Source organism: Crocodylus siamensis, chromosome 2 (assembly GCF_052110815.1).
Source record: "Crocodylus siamensis isolate JL-2025a chromosome 2, ASM5211081v1, whole genome shotgun sequence".
NCBI lineage: Eukaryota > Metazoa > Chordata > Crocodylia > Crocodylidae > Crocodylus > Crocodylus siamensis.
This window is the reverse complement of record NC_143396.1, coordinates 77,414,918-77,436,841: the sequence shown is the minus strand read 5'-3', so window position 1 is coordinate 77,436,841 and position 21,924 is coordinate 77,414,918. Positions and strand designations below refer to the sequence as shown.

General features: G+C 43.0%; 1 protein-coding gene across 2 annotated transcripts in view; it reads left to right on the top strand.

The window, feature by feature from the left end:
* Nucleotides 1–21,924, top strand: part of GALNTL6 (polypeptide N-acetylgalactosaminyltransferase like 6) — a 961,474-nt gene that overhangs the window by 348,646 nt on the left and 590,904 nt on the right. For both annotated transcript variants that reach the window (XM_090036188.1, XM_090036189.1), the window contains one exon: nt 19,539–19,647. In XM_090036188.1, coding sequence (XP_089892314.1) covers nt 19,539–19,647 — 109 coding nt within the window. The remainder of the gene's footprint in view (nt 1–19,538; nt 19,648–21,924) is intronic.

Genomic DNA, 21,924 nt, shown 5'->3' with positions numbered 1-21,924 from the left:
CTGGGGTTTGAAAAAGCGAGAAAAAAAAGGGCAAAAACAAAAGGGAGGGGGGAAAAAGGGTAATTTAGAGCACCCCGCGGAAGGCAAGCTAATGGAAAGTAACTCCCCGCTACAAGCAAGCAGAAAAGAAAGAGAGAGAGAAAGATCGAGAAAGAGACAGTAAGAAGGAAGGCTGCGAAGACAAAGAGACCGGAAGTGCGGGGGGATGGGACAAAGAGGGGAGAAAAGGGGGAAAAAAAGCTGCAAAAAAGCAAGAAAAGAGAGAGAAAGCGAGATAAACAGAGGCTAGAGACCTTTAGGCAGGTGGGAGTGGGAAAAGAAAAGAGATAGGAAGCCGGGGAGTCTTACGCTCGGGATCGCCCCACGCAGCTCCAAGCGAGCCTGGTCCGGTGCGTCCAAAGCGGAAGGAAGGAAGGAAGGATAAAAGGTGGTGCAAAAAAATGTTTTAGTCAATATTTTGGGCAGGGGTAGGGATAGGCTTTTGTATTGTCTTAGACACTATAGACAGACCAACCAAAATAGTTACTTCCTCTAGAAAAGTGCCACTGATGCATTCTAACACATCAATTCAGTCTACTGAAAGTAGTCCTTAATTGAATGCCTTATTACAGCATGGTCAATACTATTGATATGGCATTAATTACAACATTTGTTTAGAATTAAACATTGTAGTTAAGGTTACAAAACAGCTCCTGTGGTTATTCTCTTTCCATAGCCTTATAAATGCAGAACCTAAGGTTGAAATAGGAATGTTAACTTACCAGGCTGGATCATACATAGCATTTTCCAGTCCCATCTCTTTCTCCTTAGTTATTTAAGTTACTTTATTAGGTTTGCCATAAAATCTATAACATGAGAAAGACCACATGGGGGAGTAGTCACTGACATTGAAACCTTAACTTCTCCTTTTCTGAACTTTGGCTTGAACAGTGCAAGCATAATATGGCAAAAATAGGTTTAGTATGGCTATCTAAACAATTTCATAGTAACGAAATGCACCTGAAATTTGGCATTTGGCATTTTCGAAATAATGTTGATAAAAGCTTTAATTTGGAATTGGTGACCTGATGTCATAGTGCTACCCATGATATTCTTAAACTAAAAGCTCTAAAGTCGTTGATTTAAGTGTTTCAAAAATTAAATAACCTTGAGTCGTTCAGATGTCACAGAGTAAATCAAATGCTGCCCCTTTTTGATGTGCTAGGCTAATTATTTCTACTAATGTAAATGTCAGTGCAATGAACAGCAAACTCTGAATTATAGCATAATAAACAAATGGCACAGTAGATCTCTGAGGAAGTAAAGGAAACCTGATACTGTTAACTCAAAGAAAAGCAATTTTATGCTTTTTGATAGTGAGCAAATTGGCCACAAGTAGGCAAGTACTATAGGTTTTTTAAATGCTTTCATTTGACTAAGTATGCTTTTTCCATCATATATACTTGATCTTATATTTTATGGATGAGTTCTGTCTTTTAAAATTCCAAAGATCAGAACCCACTTCACTATATATAGTGGATGGTAGTTATTGGCCTGATTTCACTAGGTACTGATGCAACTCCTTCTCATTGAATGAAAGTCGTCGGTAGTTTTCTAAGTTAATAGGGCACTTTATCTAAATCTACAATAATTGGTATTCACTTGCAGACAAGAACAATCTATTTATTCCTGGTTTTTGTATGCATGTCTCCTGTCAATGGCAACAGAAACAGGAGAGAGCATAGTCCTTGGGGGAAGGAGGTTACTTAAGATTTGTGCAGTAGACTGGGAATCTAGATATCTGGGTTGCTTTGAAGCTGTGCCATAAACTTCCTGAAACTTCTGGAAAATTTCTTTACACCTTATATTAGTTTAAAGTGCTGTTACCGAATACATGGAGTATTCAGTTTTGTTTCACATTATGGATCGATTGTGAACATTTAATAGCAGAGAGGTCTTGATGTTCATAATTACTGACTACTGCCCTCCTTTGACAGGAAACAGCTAACAAGAATGTGTTTGCATGCTTGAAATTTCAAAAGAGCTGCAAATGAACAAAACTCTTAGAATTCACTAAAAAGCCTCTAAAGAAAGTGTTATGTGGATCACCTAATGTAGTCCTTAAATGTTATGGTGATGAACAGTCTACAAATACTTTATAGCTAAGTACTGTACCATACTTTCCCTGACCTCTTTGCTTTATGTAGCCCTTAAAGAAAAATGGACCATTCAGTTAGTACTTCAGGCAGAACATTGTGGTTGCCTTTGTCAAGCTAAACTAAAAAGGGGTATGTCAAATAAGAGTGTTTAGTGTCTGGGCACAGGGAGAGATACAAGACCACACAATGTTCAGGTTCTAATCCCTTGAGCAAAAATGCTATTCTTTCTTACCTAGCACTTCCTGAAGGTCCTTATACCTCCAAAACACTGTAGTGCCCACCTAGTGGGAAACTAGTTATGGTAACAGATGGTTGTACCTGAAACTAGATGATGTTTGGAGGCAGTTTTTAGCATTTAAATTTAAACAGCTGTCTTAATTTTTATATTTCATTTATTAGATTGGGGTGATGATTTGGCCAAAATAGGAAGAAAGATTCATTATCTTGAGCATGGGAAATCTTATGCTTAAATGGTGACAGTTCCAGTGCATTGGAACAAATTACTAAAGTAAGGATTGTTAGCCCTTATGCTATTACAGCCAGATTGAAACCATAATCAAGAAAGTACATTCCTTACAAGTCTGCTCTGAGTGCTCTGAATTGTATAGGCATATTCAGAACCAGACATTGAAAACAGTTTTCATCCTAGCATTTTATTGACTGGACTATGAATTGTGATGTTGAGCTATTTTTAACTCTGTGTTTGGCATTAATAATAAGAGCTCTTGTATATGGTTTAAATGAGAGCAAATAACTTGACCTCTCTTTCTGTTTTTGGAATGTGCTCTGTGTGTGTGTGTGTGTGTGCGTGTGCGCGTGCATAGGTTGATTATGAACTGTTAATAGCAACCATGTGATATTGGATCCCATTTTCTTTCTTTACTGATATTATCCCATAGTATTATTTAGGCTTCCTAAGTGGACAATTTATAACCCTTGTAATCAGGAGAAGGAAAAAGGGAGCTAGAGCCTAAGTGAGCAGTAGGTGTTGAGAAGCATTGAATAAATGGGGAAGTAGAACTTTAGAAAAGTCAGTGGTGGGTTCAGAAACTTTTGTGGAAAGCCTATATGGGCCTGTTTACCCACCTCGGTTGACTGTCTCCAGAAATGTAATAGTGTAAACTAGCAGGTTCATACCTGTGAAGAGCTACAGTGAGAGTCTGAGGAGTCCGAGCTGAATTCTGGGGACAGATCTGAGCTATAGGTACCAGCTCTTCGAAGGGGATGCTACATATAATGTGTTCCAGGAGTACGCCTACAGACCCAAGACTGAAGGGCAGTTCCTACACCCAGACATGACAACAAAGTTCTAAAATAGCTCAGGATACAGAAGCTGGTAGGTCCAGTTGTAAGTATCTTATAAGTAGCTCATATGGAGCACATCTACATGTGCTATTAATTCAACTGAATAGATTCTGGCACAGTTCATGCCAGAGTTTATTGCTCCTGGGTGCCGCGTTTATACATATGCCCAGGACTGCAGCACATTGAGCCAGATTGGAGCAGCCCCAGGGGGTCAGCCTGCCAGCCCAGGGCTGCTCTGACCTGGCTCAACATGCTATGGAGGGGCTTACTGAAGCACAAGGGTGATAGCTGTCAGGCAGTCCCCACTGAAGCCCTCATGCCCCAGTCATCCCTGTCAGTATCTACACATGTATTGCAATGAAGCAAATAATGCCACCGTAGGATAATGCTTGTAAACACAAGTACTAATCTACAGTGGCATTTATTAGTTTACTACAGCCTAATAGAACCGCACATGTAGAGACTAAGACTACGGAGCTAATTGGGCAACTTGGCAGTAAACATCTCATGTAAACGTGCCCAGGGAGTACTTAGTCAGATGGGCCCTCTCATGTACTTAGACTGTATTCATTTTTAAGTTGACCAAAACTCATGGAAAAGTTTTTTTGCCATACTTGCTGAGCTATCTTGGAGATTAGGTTTAGATAAATGAGAAATCCCCCACTGTTGAATTTTTCTTTTTCTTTTCTTTTTTTTTTTTAAATGCAAAGAGCCTGTGAGTTCCTGATGCAGTAATTTTCCCCCTCCTGAAATTTGCATTTCCATATATATCATCCTCTTTAGTCTAAGTCCTCTGTGTGTGGTTCTGTAGAGTGAAATTAGACATAAATGGATTACTCAATGAATGCAGTTGTTTCTAAATTTCGGTACTTGAATGTCAAAGGCAGAGAAGTCATACTTCATTTCTCTGAGGAATCCAATAAAATCTGTGAGTGAGTCTATTTGATAATCATGCTTCTTTTTGACTCCTCATATTCTCTGTAATTGAACCAGATGTTAAATCTTCTCTAGGGGAAATGGATCTTCTGAATCCATGTAGTACTTTATCAGGTTGGCATCCCCATAGGGTATGAGGTTAATATAAAAATCAAATGGTGAGTCAGTTGCTGCACATCATGCTGCTGAATGTTGGTAATCCCTCCTGGACCCAAATGCTCAAAATCAAGCAGCTTGCAGCTGCCTACAAGGTGTAACAGTTTTTCCTCGAGCAAGATATTGTGGCAATTTTTGACAGCCAGTCAAAAATCCATGTGCAGAAAGATTTTCAGTTCAAGTTAATATCATTTTAATTATATATATATAATCTCAAGTTCATTCCAGCTGCACTAAACTTCACAATGCCCTGAATGCAAATGCATGTGTGTGTATGTGGATGCATGCCAGAGAGGAGGCCTGCAATCTGAATTTCAAAAAGGAAAAATCACTTGCAGTACACTCAGGTAAGTATTAGTGTGTGTGCCTTTCACATTTATGTAATGGTTTCTCATGTTACTAAAAATGTGTAATTTCTGTTTTAAAAAAATTCTGTTTGGATCAGAATTGTTTCATCAGTTAGTTAAATAATGGACCCTTTCCACCAAATACAAGAATGTTATAAGTGACTGTCAGTTTAACTGGCTCAGTATATGCACAATAGATGCACAAATCCAATAAACTGTCAACTTTGTGGAATCAAAATCAAATGTATTAATCCAGTTTTAGACCTGACACTAATGGGAGCTCATGGGTGTTCAGAACCTATGAAAATCAAGCCGCTTTATTTCAGTATCTAAACAAAGGTTTACAGAGATGTTCTTTGGCTGGGTCATAGGTATCCAGGCTGGGGGATAAGCCCATGAAAGGCAACCAGAAGGGCAGATGAGTGAGGGTGCAGATTACTGGGAATCAGGCCAGGATCTGCATCAGCAAAGCGGAGATCTGAAAGCCATTATCCAGGGTGCAAGCTGAGGCCAGAAACCAGGAAAATCAGAGAGCCAGGCACCAATTTCCTGGTGACTTCAGCTCAAAATCCGATTGGTCTTTCACCTGTACTTTAAAAACAGGCCACTGAAAGTTGTGGTGTTCAGAACCTCTCAAAATAAGGATCTCAGCAATTTAACGAAGAAAGCTGCTGCCTTTTGCCACAAAGAAATCTACAGCTGTAATCCTGAAAAGAAATATATTTGTTTAATTCTAACTACATGAGTAGTCAAAAAGTTCACAGGAGGACCTAAACTATTGTTTTATAAGTACTTACGGTTCATAAGTTTAACTAAAGATAGGTTAAAGCAGGACACAAGCCTCGTGTGCCATTAATTCCCAATCTAGAAGTCAGGCTCATTAATATCTAATGTAGTTAACAGTATGATACATCATTCATTTATTTTAAAAGTACATACGTGTAATATCTACATGTACTGTTCAGAATCCACAGAAGACACTGATGGATATGCATTACTTAAAGTAGTTGGGTTATGCATCAGCAAATAATGCCATATGTATTTTTACCCCTGAGTATCCAACTTGTCACTTGTCATCAGAAGATTTTCACGTCATTATGATCAATATTTAGGGCCTATAAACAGGATACTGGCTGCTCCCCTCCTCATTCTTCCCACCACTGCCAACCAGAAGCTTATGACTAAATTGGAATAATTACTTCAACAGAGGTATGGAGTACTTGGCATACTTGAAAATAGCTTTGGCCATGTATTTAGATAGCTAAATAGAGACTTAGCTTAATATTTAGGAATTTGTTTAAAACAAATATTAAAAGTTCTTGTCTCATCTGTGTTAACTGTGGATTAAATTTTATTAATTCCTTTTGAATGCCAGATTGTTCTTTGTCATGTATCATTCTATTATAATATTTTTCTATAGTTCACTAAAACTATTCATATGTCTCCCTTGCATTTTTCTTGGCTCTGAAGATTTTGTTAGTGGTAGTACATTGAGAGACAGAATAGAAACAAGAATCTCTTGGTTGATAGCAATATGTTGACTTTAGAATATTATTTTTTGTATTAGGTTTCTCTTTAATATACCTAATTTTGCAGTGGAGGTCAAGAGAACATCTTTTTTCCTGACAGATTTGTTTCCTCAGATGTTTGTACTGGAATAATCACCTCCCCTACATGTTCATTCACATTACATTGTGCTCTCTCTCAAAATTTCACCGAAGAGTTAATGTTCCTAGTTATACAGGACAAGGTGTATTCTTTTTCTTTGGAAAAACTTGTAAAATAACCTGCTGAAGTAAGAATGGTTTCAAAATGCTATACATTTCTTCTTTCATTTCTTGTTCAGTGCATGCATTTGTGTAGTTATTTTTAAGTGATTTTACCATTAAGGGGATCTGATATCCACAGATATAACAAAGCAGCCAGGAGCCTGGGACAGCAGGACCCATGGGAGTACTAGTAACTTTCCAGCTGCCACTGTGCCACAAATACAATTGTATGGCTGTGGCAGCAGCTAATTGTTTTTTCTGCATCCCCATACTGTTCCCCCTTCCCCCAGGCTGGCACCCCACGATAATTACACTACTGCTGATATCTGAATCTGATAATCCAGCCATGGATTTATTACTATGTAATGAAGAATAATCTGTACCATTTTCCCCTCCACCTTCCCCAGTTCCAGTTTAGTTATCTTATGGTTGGGATAGATTCTTTTGTCTTAAGCAATAATTCAAAACTAAGGTATGGGCTCCTCAGTTGGGTTTCTAAAGTGACTCTCCTATGTGTGATTGATCTTTATTGTCATTTTCACCACTCCTGTAGAGGGGTCACAGGCTTTGTGGCTCTGTGATAGGCCTGCCATGTAGACTGTCCCAGATGCACCAATCCTAGGAGTTTATCCTGAGTCTTCCAGGCTTTGGACTCTTGTTCTGGAGCAAGAAACCTGAAAGCCCTGAAAACGCCAGCTAGCACAAAGGTGCTTAGAGCTTCTTGACTCCATAGTGCAGAGCTGGAAGCCAAACCCTAATCATAGCTATGCCTCTTTGGTTTTTCAGGTTCCCTGGTTTGATTGAGGCTCTGGGAGCTCTGCCATGGCTGGTGTCTTGAGCTGTGGACTAGACAAACTGCCCGTAAGCCTTGCTCCAAACAAGTCTGTTAGAAATCCAGATAGACTTTTGTTGTAGTACTGCTATGGCTTTGGCAAAAGTTGGCTGAACCCAAGATGTTTCTGAGGTTAAATATGACACTTTCTAACAAAAATTGTTTCACTAGTATCAGGTCCCCAGTATTTGGAAGCTGACCAACTCCTTAGACCTTCCTGTGCTGTAGTATTGGTGGGAGGCAATATGTATGCACGTTTGTCATGTATTTGTTCATAATAGCTTTCATAATAGTGTTAAAATGGAGAACGAGGTATAAGCAAAAGTCTTAAGCTATTTTGAAACTTAGTCAAACAGAATAGCCTTTTGTTGTCAGGACCTCTGGCCAGACATCCCTGGCTGGGCCTAGCTCTCGAGCTTCCATACCTGGCCTTGATCCCTGGCTAATGTGACTGCCCCAGTTCTCTGCGACTGGACTGGCTGCTGAAAGTACCACTCAGCCCTTTTAAGCACACATTGCTTTTGGACCTTCCCTGGAAATTGGTGCCTGGCTCTCTGATTTTCCTGGTTTCTGGCCTCAGCTTGCACCCTGGATAATGGCTTTCAGATCTCCGCTTTGCTGATGCAGATCCTGGCCTGATTCCCAGTAATCTGCACCCTCACTCATCTGCCCTTCTGGTTGCCTTTCATGGGCTTATCCTCCAGCCTGGATACCTATGACCCAGCCAAACACTCACAGTTGTGAGCTGCCCATAGCTTTCTAGGAACTGCAGACAGTTAAGAAGCAAGAATACAGTGTATTTTCTGACTTTAGTTCATCTCCCCTGCATAACTGCTTGAGGGGGTGTGCTAGTAACAGTAGGCATGCATGCAGCTTGTATGCAGCTACCAAAGAACAGAGAATGAGACCCTCCTTCTGACTAGGTTCCACCTAGTGTGTTGATGGTTACTGCATCAAACCTGCCTAAAACTTCACCCAGATTAAACGTTTGGCTAGTCACATCTCAAAACCTTTAGTAGAGCAGAGTAGACAATCTGATTTTTACCTTATAACATTTAATTACTACTTTTTTCTTCTTTTTTTTTTTTAAGGAAGTTTGGAACAGTCAGACAGCCTGAAATAATACTCATATGAATCTTATGTAATTTCTTACAACTCCGCTCTTCCCCTTGCTTCACTTCCTTTCCCACACTTCACTCCCATCCATCCCCTACCCCCTCGGGATGGAAGGCCAGCTGGTTTGGGGAGGTTAATTTGTGTGATTCTCTTTTTTTGTTTGGGTTGTTTGATCTTTTGTATGGGGGTGTGGGGGACGAACTTCTATATTTATTACTTAATGGCCAGTGAAAAGTAAGCACTGAAGGCCAGTATAGTAGCTAGATACTAGCAATTTTTAAAGCTGTGTTATAACACTAAGGAAGACCACAGCCTAAGGTAGGGGTGGCCAACCTGTGTTGTGTGCCACAAGTTTTTGTGGGCAGCTGCTGTGTTTGCAAGTAGGAGATCAAGAATGTGACAGGGACTGCTTATAGATATTAAATAAAACCCCAAAAGCCATGTTTTACAGAAAGAAACAGCGTGTTACTTTGAACCAGTTCTGTAGCATCTGTATAGATCAGGTGCTTCAGTGGGTCTTTTTGGCAGTTTTATCTAAAGCTGACGTTGGACAAGCTAGGTCCAACTAATACAATGCCGTTTCTGGGCATCTGCTGGGCTTGGTATGGGGGCACACCGAGTTTTTAAAGTAAAGCAACGTTTTTGGGTTTTTTTCTGTTTTCTAATGTCTGCAAGCAGCCAGAGAGCACCGCAGTGCTTGGGGAGGGGGGCAGGGCTTACCTTGTGGCATGCCTACTAAAAAGGTCAGCCAACACTGACCTAAGGATAGCATGCAGCCAGAATTCAGCTCATCATCAAGCAGGAATCATACTTCAGTTATTTGGACACTGCCACCACATTTTGAGGATGACAGAAAGAAAAAAAGCAAGATTATTTTTTCTGAAACTTTTATTTTTGTAACCTATTAAATAATGTTGCTGGATTTCCCAGACCCTTGAGTTTGTGTGTTTGTTAAGGCAGTTGAAAAACAATGACCTTTCCACAAATTGCTATCTGAAGCAAGCAACCATGTGAGCATGTTGGGGCTTAGGTTAGAAGTGAGTTTCTTTTTCAGGTTGATTTTTTTGATTTTTTTAAACAACTGTGATTAAATGTCTTTTAAAGAGCAATTCCTCCACCCGTAGGCACAGTCAAGTCAAGGAAGCCTTTTTTTCCCCACCCATTAATGCTTTTAAATCTTGTTAGGCAACACTACAACATTGAAAGGAATGACTTCCTTCAGCTGCTGACAAGGGCAATGTTTAGTTGAGGGACTGTAACCTGCCATATGTGTTCATTGCTGTAGAATTTTTACCATCCTTTGCACAAACTTTGGTTCTATAGAGTTGCCAAATTCTAAAAAGTCTGCTTGGTGCTCACTGGTGTGTGTATGCACTGATTAAATGTCATTAAGTCTAATCCCCCTAAAGATCACCATTGTTCAGTTCCCTAACTGGTGTTATTAGAGGAATTATATTGTTTGAAACCCACTGTTAAGACATGACTTGCGAAGTCATTGTATTTAGTTCCCCTTAAAATGAAGGGATACAAGATAAAACCTGGGGGAAAAACAACCGAAACACACCACAACAACACACCATGGTATAGGTTTCCCCTCACCCCACTTTTAACTATACTCAGTATGATGGAAGGGACTTGGAGGATGTGTACAAAGAGGGCTAACTCCTATTTCATCTCTTCATGCCTAAGTGGCATTTCATAGCCACATAATAACAATTTTTGGCACTTATGTAGAATCCAAACTGTGTAGCTAAGCTCATGCTGCACTACCTTTCTGATCATATAGGTACACGGGTAAGCAGGATCACCCAGGCCCACCAAGACTAGTTAAGTCCAGAATGCAGAGAAATGATGACTAGCAGGTATTGGATGCTAGAGGAGGAGGGCTCTCCTACCTTTTAGAGCAATAGCACAATGGCTAGGGCGGTTGCCCAGAGAAGAAGATGTGGGCTTTACATCTCCATCACCTTGATAAATTGAGGAAGAGGGAGGGGGAGAGAGAGAGGGAGAGGGAGAGGGAGAGGGAGAGAGACTCACACACACCCACACACCTTGGGTTAGAGGGCTTGAGCCTGCCTGCACTGGCCCTAGCCAGCAAGTGGGGGTGTTCTATGCCCACAGTCTGTCATCAAAGTCCTTTATGTCAGCGTCAGCACCTAGGATCTTGGGTGTCCCTGGGCACCCATCTCAGTGGCTTCCACCTCCCTTATAGTCCTAGGTCCTCTGACTCAAAGAAAAACCAAAAACTTGAACATAAGCTCCAAACTCAGAAGTTCCCCTCCTAGGGCAGATCTTGCCCTGTTGAAAACCTTGCCCAAAGGGCCCAAGGTACTTACCTGCTCCCAGTTCAGGATGCAGGGTTCCCTCTATCTTCACTGCAGCTCTGAGTCCTCCTCCCATGGCCCAGAGTCCTTCCGCTACAGGCCAGCGTCCTTCCTCCAGGCTTTCTGGCCTGGCTTCTATCTGGAACTCTGCACCTCTGGCTATACCTGGTTTAAGAGCCATTTTGTTTCACAGCTCCCTGTCTGTGTTAGCTTGACTCTAGGGTGAGGGAGGGCCAGTCACCCCGGGCTCCCTCTCTCTTTTAGTAATGAGGTAGGGACCTCGTTACAAGGACTAGAAATATCCATCAAAACTCCAGAGGAAGGCTTTAGTTGGATATAAATTACTATATTTACTTAAGCATAGGATTAATGGACTGGGTCTCTAGCTTGCTGTTTGTGTTTTACATTGTATTTGGATTTATATTTATCCTTTTGCTAGATTAATTTTAGTGAATATATTTAGTAAGCTGACTTATGCTTGCAAGACTGGCCATGGTATTAGAATTGTAAATGTTATCAAGTAAAGTAACTACAAATAATTAATAAAAATAAAAAAGAATCAGAGTCTAAATGCAAATTGGACACCACAAGGAACTGGCTGTAGGCTGCAATCCTCAGCATTCCTTCAGCATAGTGTGATTTTTATAATTCAAACTGTCATTTTTAACAAGGAGGCACTGCAGATGTATAATAAGGACAAATATAGAATAGCTAAGAAATACAGAGCCACAAAGAATACAGAGGTTATATTTAAGTTTGTTGTGGCCTATATGGTATATGTGGTGTGAAAAAATTAGCCTTTAAGGTTGCCTATGTACATGCTGGGTGGTGCAGGGAGGGAGCACGTTTTAATTAGAGCAGTTCCCAGAGAACTGCTGTAATTAAAATGCCCCACTGTCACATCTGTTAAGCCCCTGCACATTTAAAAATGGCTGTGGGACAGTAGCTGAACATCATTCAGTGAGGTTTAGCTAAAGTGCTCCCGTGGCTATTTTAATATGCACAGACACTTAATAGACATGACAATGAGTTATTTGGACATGACTCAAGAGTCTTAATCAATGGGGCTTAGCTCCCTGTTCTAAAGTTTGGAAAACCCTGGGAATCCTTGTTTGAATGAAACCCTGGGCCAGTTAGCCTGATAAACTGGAAACCCATAACCTAGGTCAATTTGTATGGGGATTCTGCCCCAGATATGCAGACCGAAGCACCCTAGCAGCTGCTGAGACTGATAAGACGGTACATTTCTCTTATCAGCTTTGGCACCTCCCTTTGGAAATGGCATTTACCAAATAAACTTTTTTGAGGGTTTCGTGTTCATGAGAATTTAATAAAAAAATTTAAATGGACATTTTTTGCAAATCAGAAATCCTGCCTTTCAGCAAGCTCTACTTGTTAGAATTAAAATGGCAAAGGCAGAACTGGGGCTAAACCAACAAATAATTTCTGTGGTAGAGAATTTCCTTTTCCAATTCAAATCCATTTCCATCTACTAACAGGTCTTATTGTTAATTTGATGGCACTGCACTATGTAAGAGTACTTGAACTAATCTATTCATTTGAGTATTAAAATCTACAGCTTTGTGCCATTAGAAAACACTCTACTTCGGGCAACTGAGAAAAAATAAATAAGCATGAATGATGGAAATAAATTTGACAGGCAATGGAACACTTATGCACATTTGGCATATTAACAAAGCAATGAAAAATTGCATGGATAATAAATGCGGCTGTTGCAACCTTTAATAATATTCTTCAGGTGAATATTTCTCAGTTTTTATACTTAAGAAGCATTGAGTATCATCCATTTCTATGCTGCCACTAACAATGTCAAGTGTATCTATAATTAAAAGAAGAGTGTTGACTCCTGTGTTCATTTTGTTCAGATACTTTACATGTGAAAGACTAATAGTCTCTCAAGTCTTTTTTTTGCAACGGTGTCAGTGTTCCTTCATGAAATGCTGATCAAATGTTGCTTCCCTTGGGTAACTTTTCAAGCGGATCTTTACACTGCTTTTAGTGAACATACCTGAAAATATTTTCATCGTGCATATATATGCTTTTCATTTTGCATAACTTACTGGTTTACAATTAACCAATCAGCTGCAATTAACAGAGCAGAACCACAAGTCTTCTCTGTCAATCTAAGGAACAATCTGTCTTTTTTAAATTATCTCTACATCACAGTTATGATTGTCCTTCCTAGCATTTTCATGGCCATAATTTGGCCAAGTATTTTTTAAGTGTTTGGAAAAACTCCATTGGTATCTGAAACAATTTCAGTATTCTACAGTCTTTTACAAACTGGGAGTTTGGATTTAATTTTTGTACTTCTAACGGCTTGATCCTTTACCTCTCTTTTGAAAAAAGAAATGGAGCTTTATCCACAAAAAAAAGGCCATGGGCAAAAAAATCTTTATAACTAGAGGTAATCATAGATGATTCCATTTACCAGTATAGTGTTTGTATATCTTATTTTCCAAAGAGGTAGCAAGGAGGCATGGGGCATTTTTTCTAACTGCCTATTGTAATATGTGGTGTACTGAAGATGTGTGCAAGTTGGTATTTTTTTCTCTATCCATGTATTTAGGCAAAAATCATGAAGAATGTTTGGGACTGTCAGGTACAAAGACAGGAGACTGTGGGGGGGTCCACAACAGAACCCAGTTGTGCGAAAGTAGCGTCTCCCTCCCTCCCTCTATCTATCTCTGTTAGAAGCAAAGAAAATTGGCCGTAAGGAAACTGAGCAGTACTATCCAGAGAAGAGAGAGAGTACCTCCTAGTTCAGTAGGCAGGATATAGCCATGTTGGTAGGGTTAGAGAACTCACCCAGGAAATGGTACAACTGGATTCTATGCCCCCTGTGGAGTTCAAACCATATAGCTCCCAGAAAAGTGCCTTAACCACCAGGCTAGAGGCTAGGCTTAGCCTAGAGCAGTCTCCAGTGCTTTGGTTGAAGCTGAACCACTGTGGAAGGAACAGAAAGATTGAGTGGGCCAGTGAGACAAGGAAAACAAGATGGATAGCCCTGGAAGAAGTCACTCCTCTGAGAGTGTGGGAGGGTGTCCTAATTTTGGGGTTTCAATCCAATTTTACATATGTATTTAAGTGAAGGAGGAAACCTAGGTCTATCCCAATTAGGACTCTTAACTTTTGGCTATTGAAAAATACTGGTAGTACTATTATATCTTCTGAAAGTGGCCATGAGTGCTGCACACCATACTGTCTCTGTATTGTGTGTAGTCTGATCATCCCTATTGGATTAGAGCCCTACTTCAGATAGGCTTAAAGGTAATTTATGAATCCTAAATGGCTCAGAAAAGAAGGCAGCACCTTTTGGTGTACGCAACGGATGAACTATTGATATCTGATGAAAATACATGGGGATTTCTGTTAATTTGGACTTAGATGTTTTAGTGGTTTTATGAATATTACTTTTGGTCAAGACATGCAGTGCACAGTGTTCTTCTGAACTGAAAGGTCCAGCTAGGCTTGATTTACAGTGTATGGGGTACAGTGTGCCTTTTCCTAGCCAAATACCTTATGCAGAAGAATGTTGGACATGAAAATAAGAACCATATGACATTGGGTCCTCTTTAAACTGTATTATATTTTTTCATTTAGTTTGTGGACATACATAACAATTGAGCTGTTTCAAAATTTCACTGATTGAAAGCCAGTTCAGTTGTGTTCAGTGCTGTGGTTTTGACACCAGGGAGTTCAGCACTCATGGCCACTTTCATTTCATTTCAAAATATGCTAGTGTTCTCAGTATTTTCCAATAGCCAAAAGTTAAGAGATGACCCAGACCAGCATGCCTTGCAGTGGGTAAATGTGGAGGACTGCACATACTCAAACTTTGGAGGTCCCAGGGCATAGGTGACCTGTGGCTGGGTGTGTTTTCATTTTTCTGCATTCCTTTCTCTCTTAAACATATGTTCAATAAACTTCAGTACCCTGCAAGGCTAGGGACAGACTTTATGCATAAACTGGTTTAAGTGATCAAGAACTGGTTTACACCTGTAGCAGAACAGAAGTTCAGTGCACTTAAACTGTTTCTAAAATGACTGAAACTGGCTAAAAATAAACCTGGATGGATATGGAGTGTAGGGAGGCAGCAGCAAGGCACCAGACTTCCATGCGTGGACCCTGAGGTGGTGCAGGGTCACTTGGAGGAACTGGATGCCTTTAAGTCGGCAGGCCCGGATGAGCTCCATCCGAGGGTACTGAAGGCACTGGCCGACATCATTGCAGAGCCACTGGCGGGAATATTTGAACGCTCGTGGCGCACGGGTCAAGTCCCGGAGGACTGGAAAAGGGCCAATGTGGTTCCCATTTTCAAGAAGGGGAGGAAGGAGGACCCGGGTAACTATAGGCCAGTCAGTCTCACCTCCATCCTTGGCAAAATCTTTGAGAAAATCATCAAGGCTCACATTTGTGAGAGCCCGGCAGGACAAATTATGCTGAGGGGAAACCAGCACGGGTTCGTGGCAGGTAGATCGTGCCTGACCAATCTAGTCTCTTTTTATGACCAGGTCACAAAACGCCTCGACGCAGGAGGAGGGGTGGATGTCGTATACTTGGACTTCAGGAAGGCCTTTGATACGGTATCCCACCCCATACTGGTGAACAAGTTAAGGGGCTGTGACTTGGATTACTGCACAGTCCGGTGGGTGGAGAATTGGCTGGAGGGTCGCACCCAGAGAGTTGTGGTGGATGGGTCGGTTTCGACCTGGAAGAGTGTGGGCAGTGGGGTCCCGCAGGGCTCGGTGCTTGGACCGATACTCTTTAATGTCTTCATCAGCGACTTGGACGAGGGGGTGAAATGTACTCTGTCCAAGTTTGCAGATGACACTAAGCTATGGGGCGAAGTGGACACGCCGGAGGGCAGGGAACAGCTGCAAGCAGACCTGGACAGGTTAGACAAGTGGGCAGAAAACAACAGAATGCAGTTCAACAAGGAGAAATGCAAAGTGCTGCATCTAGGGAGGAAAAATGTCCAGCACACCTACAGCCTAGGAAATGACCTGCTGGGTGGCACGGAAGTGGAAAGGGATCTTGGAGTCCTAGTGGACTCCAAGATGAACATGAGTCGGCAGTGTGACAAAACCATCAGAAAAGCCAATGGCACTTTATCGTGCATCAGCAGATGCATGACAAATAGGTCCAAGGAGGTGATACTTCCCCTCTATCGGGCGCTGGTCAGACCGCAGCTGGAGTACTGCGTGCAATTCTGGGCGCCGCACTTCACGAAGGATGCGGATAACCTGGAGAGGGTCCAGAGAAGGGCCACTCGTATGGTTAAGGGCCTGCAGGCCAAGCCCTACGAGGAGAGACTAGAGAAACTGGACCTTTTCAGCCTCCGCAAGAGAAGGTTGAGAGGCGACCTGGTGGCTGCCTATAAGTTCGTCAGGGGGGCACAGAAGGGAATTGGTGAGTATTTATTCACCAAGGCGCCCCCGGGGGTTACAAGAAATAATGGCAACAAGCTAGAGGAGAGCAGATTTAGATTGGATATTAGGAGGAACTTCTTCACAGTTTGAGTGGCCAAGGTCTGGAACGGGCTCCCAAGGGAGGTGGTGCTCTCCCCTACCCTGGGGGTATTCAAGAGAAGGTTGGATGTGTATCTAGCTGGGGTAATGTAGGCCCAGCACTCTTTCCTGCTTATGCAGGGGGTCGGACTCGATGATCTATTGAGGTCCCTTCCGACCCTAGCATCTATGAATCTATGAATCTATGAGTATCAGATTTAACTGATTTAGGTCAAACCCATTTATGGAACCTCTGTCCCAGATCCCCTCTGAATTCAAGTTAACTCACAATACTCTAGCATCCCAGGATGCATCCCTGGGCTGTGCTCTGCTCCAGCAGAGCAGGCTAGCCCTGCCTCCAGCTATAATACCCCTGGAAGCCCAGAACCCAGCAGATTCCACTGGCCCAGGGCAATTGGCCCAGCTCCCAGCTGGAATGGGGGAATTAAATACCTTACTACAGGTTCTCCACATTCTAGGCACAGATTGGCCTAGAGCTGGGGGGTGGTATCCCCCCCGCCATTCCCTCTTTAACTGGCTCACTGGCCAGGGAGGGGGTGTGGCTTGGGTCCCAGCTTGGGGAGGGAGGGACGCAAAGGCCCCACTGTGAGTTCTACCCCTCCCCACCACCAGGCACAGCCTGGCTGAGGGTCTGGAATGGGGCAGGGGAACGGAAAGGGTGGTCATTTTCCCTCCCGATTTCCTCCTCAGCCTTCCCATCGGCCGGGGTGGGGGCATGGTTGGGTGATTGCTCTGGTTCCCAATTCCTGGCTTAGGTGCAGGAAGTAAAGCCCTCCTTTTGGGTCCACCCCCCCCCCTTGTCCAGACACAGCCCAGCTGGAGGTCTGGAGCTGGGTAGAGCGGGGCTGTTTCTCCCCACTCAGTCCCTCCCCTGATGGCCCACTAACCAGGGAGGGCACATGGCTGGGTGATCACCTTGACTCCCAGATTGGGAAGGGGAGTAAAGCCCCCACTGCAGGCTTCCCTGCCACGAGGATGGGGCAATCACCAGGCCATGCCCCCTCCCAGGCCAGCTGTGCCCTGCATGCGGGGGGTGCATCTAGCTGGTGTGGGGAGGCCATTTTGTTTCTCACTCCTTCCACCATGAACCTTCCAGCCAAGGAGGGGACATGGCCGGGTGATCACCCTGGCTCCTAGCTGTGGGAGAGCTCACAATGGGGGCTTTGCTTCCCCTGCCCAAGCCAGGAGCTGGGTTGATCATCTGTCCACTGCCCTTCCTCAGCCAGCAGGCCAGATGAGGAGAGACTGGGGGTGCAAAATGGTCCCCACTGTGGGCTTCTCCCCCCACACCAGGCACAGCCTGGCTGGGAGTCTGGACCTAGGTAGAGAGGGAGCCATTTCCCCATCACACTCCCTCCTCAGCTGGCCTACTGGCTGAGGAGGGGTTGTGGTTAGTTGATTGCCCCAGCTCCTGACTCAGGTGGGAAGAGTAAAGCCCCCACTGTCAGCTTCTCTGCAGCTGGGATTTGGGGCAATCACTCAACCATGCCCCATCCTCAGCCAGTAGGCCAGCTGAGGAGGGAGTGCAGGGGAAAATGGCTCCCATTGTGGGTTTTCCCTACATGCCAGACACAGCCTCACTAGGGATCCAGATCCAGATGGGGGGCCCTTCTTGTTCCTTCCTCAACTGGCCTGATCACCCCAGTTCCTGGCTTCAGGACATTCAAAGTGGGGGCTTTACTCCCCGCCACACAAGCCAGGAGTTGGGGAAATTACCCAGCCATGCCCCCTCCTTGGGTGGCAGACCAGCTGAGGGGGGTGGGGTGGAAAAATGACTTCCATGGTGAGCTTCTCCCCTCCCCTGCTCCATGCACAGCCCAGCTAGGAGTCTGCAGCTGGGGGGTGTTTCCCCTCCCCACTCAGCTACCCAAGGTGGGGACATGGCTGGGTGATTGTCTTGGCTTCAGCTCTGATGCATGGAGTGTGGGGAAAGAGAGGAGAAAACTGCCCCACTGGGGGCTTCTCCTTTCCCTCCTTCCCCTTCCTCTCTTGACTCCTTAGCCAGGGTTCTGGTGCTGGGTGCAGGGGAGGGGGAGGGTTCCCTCCCACACCCCTTCCTCAGCTGGCCTGGATTGAGGAGGGGACATGGCTAGTGGAACCAGCTCCAGACACAGGGGAGAAAGGGTGAAACCGCTTGATAGGGGTTTCCCCCCTCCTTCCCCAGTGCCAGAGAGACCCTGGTGTGGAGGAGGGCTCCCCCCTTGCTCCCTCCTTAGCTGGCTGGAGGCTGAAGAGGGGGCATGGCTGGGGGAATCACCTGTCTCTTGGCTCTCTGCAGTGGCCAGCAAGCTGCGAGGTGTGCTTTAATGCCCCTTGCCCCGCCCCAGCTTCTGGTATGGGCCACTGCAGGGGTCTGGCTGTCTTTTGGGTTTTAAAAGTGAACATCAGTTCACTTTCTAATTGGTTCAATCCTCGCATTTTATAGAAACCTACAAAGACTGAATTGATTCCGCCTTGGGCTTTTTTGACTGTCTATACATAGCCTGATTGACTGAAGTCTACAGTGGGTTTGCCTGACTTATGGTGCCTGGAAGGGGGGAGGGCTTGGACCCATATTTCTTTGGTTTCAGGGGCTGGGAGGGTATGTTGAGGAGCTGTGGTTGAGTAGAGAGTAAGGACACAACTGTTAGAAAGACAGCCTTTATTGAACAAGCAGTGCAGGGGAGCTCATTGACGAAGAAGTGCCAAGAGAAGAAAAAAAAAAGGTGGCAATAGAATTCTGACCACATAGTAGAGTGCCCAGTTGCAACAGTTGGGGAGGATGAGGGAGGGGGAAGAGGGGTGAGGAACAAGGTAGAGCAGGATGCTTGGACAGTCCAGCAGATCCTTATCACAGCTTGAAGTAGTACTCAACTTTTTTCTAGGTGCACATTTACACTTTATCAGCCTCACGTTTGCCTACTTCAGGGTTAAACCACATTTAAACCATTTTAAATGCTGTGTGTTATCCATGCCCTTACTAAACCACACTTTTATATTAGCTTTGATTTGAAAAAGCACCTCACATCTTGCAACCTATATATATTTTTAAATAAGGATATTTATGCTATACTTTTTCTACAGACATTTCCACTGGGTCTGGGAGATGGACAGCTCTTCACTTGGACAGATGGCTTGAAAAGAAAGGACTGGCATGACTACGAAAGTATCCAGAAAGACGCTCTGCGTTCAGGTATGATGCTTAGTGTAAATCTGTTTTTTTCATTTCTTTTTCAGTGAGATACTCTTTCCATTAGAGTTGGTAAAAGAATATATGGTAACACTCATTTTCTAGTTCTGCACTAAAATGCAAAATATGCATCTCCTGGGGCATTAGATTCCAAGCTGAACAGTCAGACCAAGCACAAACAGTTTAACAGCAAGGGGAACAGAAAATAAAATTGGTTTAATATTCCTCATATAGTAGCAATATTTTTACCATATTGGCAAGAGATGAATATATTTAATAAAATGACCTTCCTTTGCTCCCACTTTAATGCCATTCTCCATTCCTTAAGTAACTGCTTTCAGTTACGTGGTGTCAAACACAAGCCACATTTTTCCTGTTGTTTAGTTCAGCCTGTGTCCACTTCTTTCTTATCCCGTATCTGGGAGCATGGTTACCTGATCGATGCTCCCAGTTGTGGGAGCACATTGATCCCATGGTTCCCATGCTTTCCCAGAGCTAGGACTCCTGATCAGCTGACAGGAGCTCCAAGACTCAGGAGACACTAGAGCCCTTTAGGCTCCAGTGTTGGCCATGTGTTCAACTTATGGCACAGGGGGAACCAGCCACAAAGTTATTATACATTTTTGTGTAATAACTTTATGGCTTATTACATATTTTATCATGCCTTTAACTGATGTGGTCAGGTTACTACTTAATCATACCTTTAAGTGTTAATCCTGTTTTAAGTGCAACAACTGCCAGGCAGTGTTTCCTCTAAGCTACATGACTGAGCAGGCACACTTGGCAGCGTGGCATGACCATGCCTGCACGGCCATGCACCCTGCACAGCTTAGAGGTAACGCTGCTGCCAGGAGTCTGATTTACAAATTTGACCTTGCAAGTACTAAACACTTGGTTCCAATCCAGGAAAAATCTTAAGTCATGTTTTAATGTTATATACCAACTGACTTAATTCTTTCCCCACTCTTTGGAGAAGTGGAATACGACTTGCCAAAAAACTACTCTGCTCTGCCCACATATGTCTTCAAGGAGTAAGAGTAGAGAATCTGAGTTCATATAGAAACATAAAAACTGTCAGATCACATGTTAAATGTGGTCCAGTATTTGTCTGAGTGCTAGATATTTTAGAGGGAAGTTAACAAGAACAATGGAAAAAATAAGTTAACTCTGTGCAGGTTGTCAGTATATGTACATAAGTAATGTTATTTGTTTGGTAATATAGAAGGACATTTTTTGACAGAACTGCTGACTGACACATGGGGCAGCATATCTGTGATTTCTTGGTATATTATGACTACTTCAGGTTTCTGTAATACAACTATCTGTACATAGCTACACAAAAGTAAGGTTAGCTTGGTAATATTTTATTGGACCACCTACATAGTAGGGAGAGGCATTGGATAAGCTTTCAGGCACAAAAGTGTCCTTCATCAGGTCTGGAAAAGAACCAGATACAGCCTCAGGTAAAAACTGGGTAAAACAATGCCTTTTGTTTAACTCCATGATGTAAATATAAAGAATCACTTAAGAACAGGAAGAGGGGGGTGAACCTGAAGATAAAAGAGAAGTTATGAGGAATAGCTAAAAATCAAGATAAAGGCAGTTGAAATAGATAAACTCAGTTATGTAAAAGAATATGACTATTCAAATGGGAACAATGTGATTATTAACTGTGCAGTACAGAGAGGTTAGCAGAGAGAGAAGGTGACTTGTAATGTGTCATAAAACCACTGTCTATGTTAAGTCCATTTTTTAGTGTCCAGTAAAATTATGGATTTTTGTTCTCAGGCCTGTCTTCTTCGGGTATGTTATAGGTTTCCCTTGGGTGCAAGAACTGGGAGGTCAGAGATGCAAAGGCTGTGCTGTGAAAAGTGTCCCCCACTGTTCACTGGAGGTTTCTACCCTTTATTATTTTTCTATGAGAGGCCATTATGGAGTATAATATTCAATTTCACCGACATAGGTTCCATGAGGGTATTTGGTGCATTGGTGTTCTCTGATCCACTTATAAGATACATGGATTGTTATTATTTTATTGTGGGGTATGTTGATTGTGGTGAAGGTGAATATGTGTTGACAGGTTTTGTATTTGTTTTGGTACAAAGGCTCCCCATAATGTTTGTTAGATCAGTTGGGAGTTTGTTTTTGATGATGAGTTAGGTGAGGCTGAGAGATTATTTGACAACCAAGAAAAAGGGGACATCTGTATAGGGAATATTTCTCGTTTCCTCTTTCTTGCAGGTTTTGGCATTGGATGGTACATGTCAACAAGGAGTGTGA